Raw genomic sequence first — 9,414 nt, forward strand, 5'->3', positions numbered from 1 at the left:
GCAAGGGCTTGCTTCACAACATTATCAACGGCATTCTTTCTTTTGAAGCGTTTGTCAGGAACCGGGTTCCTCTTGGATGCTTTATCAGGGTTGTATTTGAAGTGTTCTTGCTTTAGGAGAGGACAATCTTTGATAAAGTTCCCTGGCTTTCCACATTTACGACAGAGGTCATAATTCTTTTGTCTGCTGGAACTGCCTCTCTTTGGTATCCTACTATTCCTTCTGACCATTTCCTAAAATTTTTTGGTTAGGTAAGCCATGTCACAGTCTTCCTCACTTGAGTCATTGCCTTCAACTTTGAGTACCAGGTTCTTTTCCTTTTTGGTTCTCTTCTTTCACTGTCTATCTTCCTCTTCATTTCTTAGTTTTTCAGATTTCCAACTAGCTCGTATATGGTCAGCTCCTGCAAGTCCTTTGCTTCAGTAATAGCATTCACTTTACTTTCCCATGAACTAGGAAGGATACTAAGAATTTTCTTCAAGAGGTTGTTCCTAGGAATGACTTCACCAAGTGAGTGTAACTCTTTTATGATAGTGAATCTTGTGTGCATGTCTTGAATAGATTCATTGTCTTTCATCCTAAAGAGCTCATACTTAGTGGTAAGCATATCAATCTTAGATTTCTTTACTTGAGTGGTTCCCTCATATGTTATTTGCAAAGCTTCCCATATGTCCTTGGCGGATTGACAAGCTGAGATCCTGTTGTACTCATCAAGTCCTATACCACACACCAAAATTTTCTTGGCACGAAAATTTTTCTCCACAACTTTCCTATCTGCATCAGTGTATTCTTTCTTGGTCTTTGGCATCGTCAATGGAAGATCTCTGACATTCTTTGTTGGAATATAAGGACCATCACATATAACATCCGACAACTCAAAATCTTCAGCCATGATAAAATCATGCATTCTTGTCTTCCACCACGTATAGTATTGTCCATTGATCCTGGGTGGTCTCTACGTAGACTGACCTTCTTCAAAATTTGGTGGAGCAGCCATAAGGATCCTTCCTAGGTGTTAGCCTGATTGGAGGAAACAACACTGATACCAATTGATAGTTTATATGAGAGCACCAAAATATAGAGAGACTAGGTCCTCTTATGAGTTTCCTCTAAGAATGCTAATGAAACAGTAAGTAAGTAAGACATGGGGTTTTACGTGGAAAAATCCATGCTCAAGGGGATAAAAAACCACGACCTACACTGGTAAGATTTCAACTTCACTATGAGAAACTTTAGATTACAACTTATGCAATCTCGTAATTAAACTCTTAATCCCTCACTAACTTGCAATACACCTATTACAAACTACTTTGCAATACACATATTGGAAAGACTTCAACTCATGACTAACTCTAGTCACGACACAAACACTAAGGGTTTATGGTTTTATAAGGGGTTCCTAAGCAACGCTTCTAGATAAGCAAGGTAGGAATTACAATGAAGAACAATTACAAAGTTACAACTCCACTAAGGACAACAAGATACTAGATTTAGGAACTGGTCCGTAGTAGTGTTAAACTTTATTCTTGATGCACTTAAGAATTGAATGCTTGAATATCAGATGGATTGAATGCTTGAAGTGAATTCTCAAGTATTCAAGTGATGTTTTGTTATAATACTCTTGTTAATACAACTTGGATGACATCACTTGAATGATGTAATCACTTGGTTGGTCAAAGGACAAGAGACTGCATAACTGTGTTGCACTGTTTCTGTGTACAGTGCAAGCAGTCACTTTCTAGCTGTACACAGTTGACTTCGTACTGCTGTCAGGAAAACACAAGGGTATCAGGTCCCTATGTTGGTTTCCTATCTTTTGAAGTTGTAGCAGTTCACATTAGCTGGAGGCTGTTGATTTGTGATGTGTACCAAGTGTGGCGGGTTCCTTATCTGGTTCTTTGACAATAAGTTTGTTTTATTATCAAACATAATCTAAGACATTGTAAACCCATCATATTTACTTGTCGTACTCTTGTGTTGTTGTCATTATTGTTGTTGTACTCAATGTTGTAATGCACGAGGTTTCTGTCGTGCAACTGTTATTGTGATGCACGAGGTTTCTACCGTGCGTTGTGGTAGTGTTGCACGAGGTTTCTGTTGTTCTATCGTTACTATTGATATGTGCACATGCAACATGACAAGGCGGGCATTTACTTTACTATTGCGCACGTAGCGCGGCAAGGTGGGCTATGTCAGGGATTGATTTGTGATGGCTTGTGGTGGCCTGGGGGCATTCTTGTTGTTGATTTTTATGTAGTGGCGCACGTACCTGTATGAGTTTTATCTTGTGAAAAAATTGTGGGGAAGCATTCTTACGTGATGTCCATTTTCTCTATACTACTAGCTGGCATGAACTGGGTTGGAACACTTGCACAAGCATACACATAGTCAATCACTCCTATCGATCTAAGAGGATGGCTCCTGATATTATTGAGTATTGACGCACACCCTTGTCTACTTGCCTTCTATGTGAGAACAACTCCATTGACATGTGAGTTGTACGTGCAAGCTACTAGTTGAAATGAGGGCAAAAGATTCCAAGTGTTTAGGGTTCATAAATTGAGACCCATGACTTGTCAATATAATTGAGGTATGGTACCTCTTGGAGACTTTTGAATAGATCTGGTGTGATAGCGGTTTCTCTTGTCGAGTTGCTACTTATCTTTCTGTTATCTATTTCCATCGAATTTAGACTATGATCAGCTTACCCTACTATGCTATTACTTGTTGTGCTTCGCCGCTAATTGTTACTTCTGTTTCTCATTGGAAGCACTGTATCATTATTGTCATTATGTGTAGTTTTGTAGAGATATCATACTCTATTAGTTCTCCACTTATACTTGTTCAGGTTATCTAGTCCGGCAGGTGTCTTGACTTTCCCTCATCACTATTCCACTGAGTTTAGTCTTGATACTTACTAGGTATTGCTGTGGTATACTCATACTATGCTTTTTGTGTAGATACAGGTATTTTGAAGCCAGTCAATCATTAGCTAACTGTGCGGATTTTGCTAAGGAGACTCAATGTAAACCTATCACTGCGTTCGCAGGCTTCGGAGTCACCTTCTGATATTGTTTTTACAATGTTTATCCTTATTTCGAAACAGTTGTATTTAGAGATTCTAGTAAACTCTGTGGAGCTTATGACTTGTACTACCGGTTTTGGGATTGTAAGTCTTGTACAGAGATTTCCTAATTTTAAAATGTCAATCTTTATTTATTTTGTTATTATTTTCAGTAATCGTTAGGCTTACCTAGTTCCTAAGACTAGGTGCCATAACAACCTCCTATAGAGGGAGATTTGGGTTGTGACATGTTGGTCTCAGAGCTCTAGGTTCATAGGTTCTACGAGTCATAAGTGAGTTTAGTAGAGTCTTGCGGATGGGTATAGAGATGTCTGTACTTATCTTGGAAAGACTACGAAACTATTAGGATAGTTTCACTTCTTTTATTTCTATCGTGCGAGTTTATTGATCTCGGGTTTGAGTTTTTATCATTCTATGCTTTCATAGATGGTGAGGACACGAGCTGCAATTACTATTGACGCTGCTCCCAAAGCAGGTGTCGTTAAAGGCAGAGACAGAGGCTGAAGAGGAGCACGCATCGCAGCTAGAGCACCTACCAAAGTAGCAGTTGAGGAGCTGCCAGTAGCTCCGGTTGGGGGATAGGTACCGGAGGCACCTCCTACTAACCCTAGACTTCAGGAGACATTAGCTTAGTTCCTGAGCATATTTGTACATTGGCTCATGCGGGGTTGATTCCGGTTACACCAGCTACTTCACAGTTCGAGAGAGGGACTCAGACTACCGCCGCCCGTACTCCAGAGTAGGGTGTTTCCATTGGCCAGGTTCGGGATGCATGGCACGTGGAGTTTGAGCAGCTGCGCCAGGACGCTATGTTAGTGTCAGAGTATGCCATTAGATTCTGTGATTTTGCTAGACATGCACCTACTTTGGTCGCTACAATTAACGAGCGAGTCTGTAGGTCCATTGAGGGGCTCAGGCATGATATTCAGTTCAGCATGGCTCAGGAGTTGAAGCTAGATTTTTTGTTTCAGTAAGTGGTAGAGATCGCTCGCTGATTGAAGGCATGTGGGACCAGGAAAGAGAGGATAGGCGAGGCCAGGAGAGAGAGGGCAGACGAGGTCAGTAGATTGAGGACATGGAGTCTAGGAGGCATCGCAGGCCGGAGAGATCTACTAGTCTTTATTTTGGAGGCAGGGTGCGACACGGTAGAGGTTTTATGGGTCAGCTAGTTCAGTTTGCACTTCAGGCTTCGCACGGTGTCTTAGATACTCATGGGTCTCACAGTACTCGTACAACACAATTTCCATAGCCACATCAGCCGAGAGGTTGCTTTGAGTGCGGAGATACTAGCCACATGGTGAGAGATTGTACCATACTCCGGACAGAGGTGTCATAGCAGGGTATTTAGGCGAGTAGAGGGATCCCAAGAGTGGGAGGCTCGACCCTTTGATATATTACATATAGTAGGTCTGAGGTCACTACGCTAGATGATGTCATACAAGTATGCTTTTGATTTGTTATATAGGAGCACCATTCGCATTTTGTTTTGGTCCTGCTTATCGGGATGAGTTCTCCTATTTGTTGCTCCATCTATGGGTGAGTTCATGATTTAGCATTATGCTTAAGTGTTTGCCCCTGTTGGGAGATTCTATGGAGGTAGCCCATGTCTATCGTTTTATTTTATTCATTATTGAGAGCTACAAGACTAGAAGTAAATTCCTGTTGTCCATTACTGTAGGTTTTGATGTGATTTCTGAGTAAATTGATTACGATTTGTGTTTTAGCTGCTTTATCGGGGTAAGAGTTGAGTAAGTGTGGTGATTTTTTTGCCGGAGTTGAACTATTGGAAGGTTCGGTTGGTTTGATGTTATTCTACTTGTCATTTAGAGTTTAGGTGGGACCCTTGTGATTTCATGTAATTTGATGTATTTGAACCGGGTTGCGTACCATTGTAAGAGTTATATTAGGATGAGATCCTTATGATTTGTGCATATACTTTGATTCTTTCTTGTTAAGTTGATTCGTAGAATGGTGCTTATAGAGAGTTGTGCCTGTCTGGCTTGTTTAATAGTTCTCTTATTAGTTTCTCCTTACTTATTCAGTCATTTTTTTTCGTGATGTGCTTATTGGGTTCTAGCTTATGGGTTGTGCACCTCGGTGGTGTTAGTTGTGACTGGTTGATTCGGGTGAATAGTTATGAGGTCTTCATCTTTCTTGCATCATTATCTTTGTTGTGGAGGGTTGAGACAGGGGTCTAACAGATATGAGGTTGGTAGCCGATGTTGGTTTTGATTACGGGCAGCTATTGTGATCAGAAATGTTATTATGGGCCTATATGTGGTGTGTCACATTGTGTGGTTGTATCTTGTGAGTGTATGCATAAGTTTTTGCAGCTGGTTGAGACTGATATCGGGTGTGGATTAAGAATCGGGACTTTTAGAGATGAACAAAAGGTGTAATTTTGACTCTAAGGCTCACTGGTATTGGTGGAAGGGGTAAATTATAGTTGAGATGGTGTCATAAGTCTTAAATGGATTGGGGTGACGTGAGGTCACCTGTGGGTATATGTTGGATGAATAAATTCAATGAATTGGTGACTTCAGAATGATTCTTGACACGTTCGAGGACGAATGTCTAAGAGGGCGATGATATAATGACCCGGCTGGTCGTTTTGAGAATTAAAGTACCATTCGGCGGCATAAGGTCTTGAATAGCTTCTTATTATGTGTTATGACTTGTTTGCATGGTCGAGTTCAGTTACTGGATGATTCGGAGTCAATTTGGAAGAAGGATACTAGTTTTGGAAACTTAAGCGGTAAGAGTTAACCGGAATTTAACTTTTGTGTAAATGACATCGGAATGGGTTCTGGATGATTTCAACAGCTTTATATGGTGATTTTTGGACTTAGGCGTATGTCCGAATTTCGATTTGGAGGTCCGTATGGTAATTTGAAGCATTTCGGCGAAAGTTGGAAAAGTTGAAGTTTGGAAGGTTAAGAGGGTTGACCAAGAGTTGACTTTGATGATATCAAGGTCAGAATGTGATTCTGAAGTTGGAACAGCTCTGTTATGTCATTTGGGACTTTCCTAAAAAATTTGACGTCATTCCGGGTTAATTTGATAGGTTTCGGCAAGAGTTTTAAAAGTTGGAAGATTTGAAGTTCATGAGTTCGATTCATGGGCCGATTCATAGTTTCAACGTTGTTTGATATAATTTGAGACCTCGAGCGAGTCCGTGTTAGGTTATGGAACTTGTTGCTGTGTTTAGATGGGGTCCTTGGGCGCCTCAGGGGTGTTTCGGATGGGCTACAGACCATTTCCTTCTATGGTTGGACTGCTGAACTGCTGGGTGTTTGGTTTCCTTAATCGTGTTTGCGTCATTTCCTCCACGTTCGCATAGTGTTATTTTGGAGGATGAATTATTTGTTCTTCGCGTTCGCGTGCTTTTGATATTATTGAGTATTGATGTACACCCTTGTCTACTTGTCTTCTATGTGTCCACTTGCCTTCTATATGTGAGTTGTCCGTGCAAGTTACTAGTTGAAATGAGGGCACAAGGTGCCAAGTGTTTAGTGTTCATAATGTGAGACTCGTGGCTTGTGAAAATATAATTGAGGTATGGTACCTCGTGGAGACTATTGAATAGACCTGGTGTGATAGCGGTTTCTCTAAACGAGTTGCTACTTGTCTTTCCTTTATCTGTTTCCATCAGATTTAGACTGTGATCAGCTTACCCTATTGTGCTAATACTTGTTTTGCTTCGCCGCTAATTATTACTTCTATTTCTCATTGGAAGCACTGTATCATTATTGTCATTATGCGTAGTTTTGTAGAGATATCATACTCTATTAGTGCTCCACTTATACTTGTTCAGGTTATCTAGTCCGGTAGGTGTCTTGACTTTCCCTCATCGCTACTCCACTGAGTTTAGTCTTGATACTTACTGGGTACCACTGTGGTGTATTCATACAACGCTTCTGCACAATTTTTGTGCAGATATAGGTATTTCAAAGTCAGTCGATCGTTAGCTAGTTGTGCAGATTTTGCTGAGGAGACTCAAGGTAAATCTGATGTTGCGTTCGCAGGCTTCAGAGTCACCTTCTGATGTTGTTTTTACATTGTTTATCTGTATTTCAAAACAGTTGTATTTAGAGGTTCTAGCAAACTATGTAAAGCTTATGACTTGTACTACCGATTTGGGATTGTAAGTCTTGTATAGAGATTTCCTAATTTCAAATTGTCAATCTATTCATTTTGTTATTATCTTCAGTAATTGTTAGGCTTACCTAGTCCCTAAGACTAGGTTCCATCATGACCTCATATGGAGGGAGATTTGGGTCTTGACAGTAGTTCAATTCACATTTTAGGAGGGTTGTGATGCATGAGTTGGGCATGCAGGTTAAGTTGAGTGCTGCGTTTCACCCTTAGACGGATGGGCAGTACAAGCGGACCATTCAGATTTTGGAGGAGATGTTAAGAGCATGCACTATTGATTTCGGAGGTCAGTGGGACCAGTTTCCACCTCTAGCAGAGTTTGCCTACAACAACAGCTATCAGACAAGTATCTAGATGGCTCCATATGAGGCCTTATATGATAGGCTATTTCATTCTCTAGTTGGTTCGGTTAAACCTAGTAAGGCTAGATTGTTGGGCACAAATTTAGTTTGTGATGCTTTAGAAAAGGTGAAATTAATTCAGGAGCGGCTTTGTACAGCATAGTCCAAGCAAGTGAGTTATGTGAATATGAAGGTTTGTGATGCGGCTTACATGGAGGGTGAGAAGGTTCTTCTCTGAGTTTAGCCTATGAAAGGCGTGATGCAATTTGGGAAGAAGGGAAAGTTGAGCCCGATGTTTATTGGCCCATTTGAGATCTTGGAAAGAGTTGGGAAGGTTACTTATAGGCTTGTATTGCCTCCTAGCGTAGAAGGGGTACATCTGATATTTCATTTCTCCATGCTTCCAAAGTACCATGAGGATAGGTCACATATTTTGGACTTCATCACGGTACAGGTTGATGAGAATTTGACTTATGAGGAAGAATCGGTGGCTATTCTAGACCGATACATTTGAAAGTTGAGATCCAAAGATATTCCTTCTGTGAAATTGCATTACAAAGGTGGCTAGTTGGGATTCCGATTCCTACATAAGGAGTAGACATATGTATCTTTTTACCTGTCCAGGTATACTTCTATATTCGTTCGAGACGAACATTTCTTTTAGAGGTGGAGAAGTGATGACCCAATATGTCCCTTTGAGTTCTAGTTCCCCGTTTTATGATTTGAGACCTTTCGTAGTGCTATTTGATGATTTATGACTTGTGTGCATGGTGCGTATCGATTTTTGATAAGTCTAAATCTGAATTTGATAGATCTTAAATATTCTTGCCTTATGTTTTTATGATTTAACAAAGTTACTGTTATGAACGAGATAGGGAACCTGACCTACTTGGATTGATGCAAACTTTAACGGATTCCAGCTAAAGGTGAACTGCTACAGCTTCAGGAGCTAGGAACCAACACAAGGACCTGATGCTCTTGTGGGTTCCTCATAGTAGTACAAAATCATTTGGACACAGCTGGAAATGAAGTGACTGATGGCACTGTTTCTGTAGCACTGCGCTATACTGTCAGCCCACTCATTCTCTAACCAAACAAAGTACTCACATCATTTCAAGTGATGTGATCAAGATGTACCCAATGAGCTTTATACAAAAACATCACTGGAAGAGTTCTGTTTCTCATTCAAGCCTCTTGCAAAAATAGAGAAATCATCCTCACAAGCTTGAAGAACAAGGTTGAACGCCACTACAGACCAGTTCCTAAAAGATAGATTGTCACTGTCCTAGTTGAGTTGTAACCTTGTTATTGTATTTACTGTGTCTCCTAAACCACTTACCTAGAAGCATTCGAATTAGGAATCCTCTTGTAAATCCGTAAACTCGCTGAGTTTATGTTGTAACTAGATTTAGTCATAAGGAAAAGTCTTTGTAATCGTAGAATTACAAAGTGGCTTGTGGTGATAGCATCACAAGTTAGAAAAAGCCTTTGTAACTAGGATAGTCACAAAGTGGCTTGTCGTAAAGGTACCACAAGTTAGTTGAGTAAATCCTTTGAAATAAGAATTACTGTAAAGTGGCTTGTAATAGGTAAGATTACAAGTTAGAGAAGTTAAAAGCCTACCGATGTAGGTCGTGATTTTTTTAATCCCATTGTGTGGGCCTTTTCCACATAAAAATCCTCTACCTCATTTACTTACTACTTTATTAAGTACTCTTAGTAGAATCTTGTAGAGGACCAGGTACTCTACGATTTGGTTGACCCATACAAATTAACAATTGGTATCAGAGCTGATTCCTCCTATCAGGCTAACACCTAGGAAGGATCCTCATG

The 9,414-nt window shown here is 40.4% G+C and overlaps 1 protein-coding gene across 1 annotated transcript; it reads right to left on the minus strand.

The window, feature by feature from the left end:
* Positions 1–361: 361 nt before the first annotated feature.
* On the minus strand, positions 362–907 carry LOC142163550 (uncharacterized). The gene has a single exon (XM_075220850.1). The coding sequence runs from the start codon at positions 905–907 to the stop codon at positions 362–364; it is 546 nt and encodes a 181-aa protein (XP_075076951.1).
* Between the last annotated feature and the right edge of the window lie 8,507 nt (positions 908–9,414).

Source organism: Nicotiana tabacum, chromosome 1 (assembly GCF_000715075.1).
Source record: "Nicotiana tabacum cultivar K326 chromosome 1, ASM71507v2, whole genome shotgun sequence".
In the NCBI taxonomy this organism is placed as follows: Eukaryota; Viridiplantae; Streptophyta; class Magnoliopsida; order Solanales; family Solanaceae; genus Nicotiana; species Nicotiana tabacum.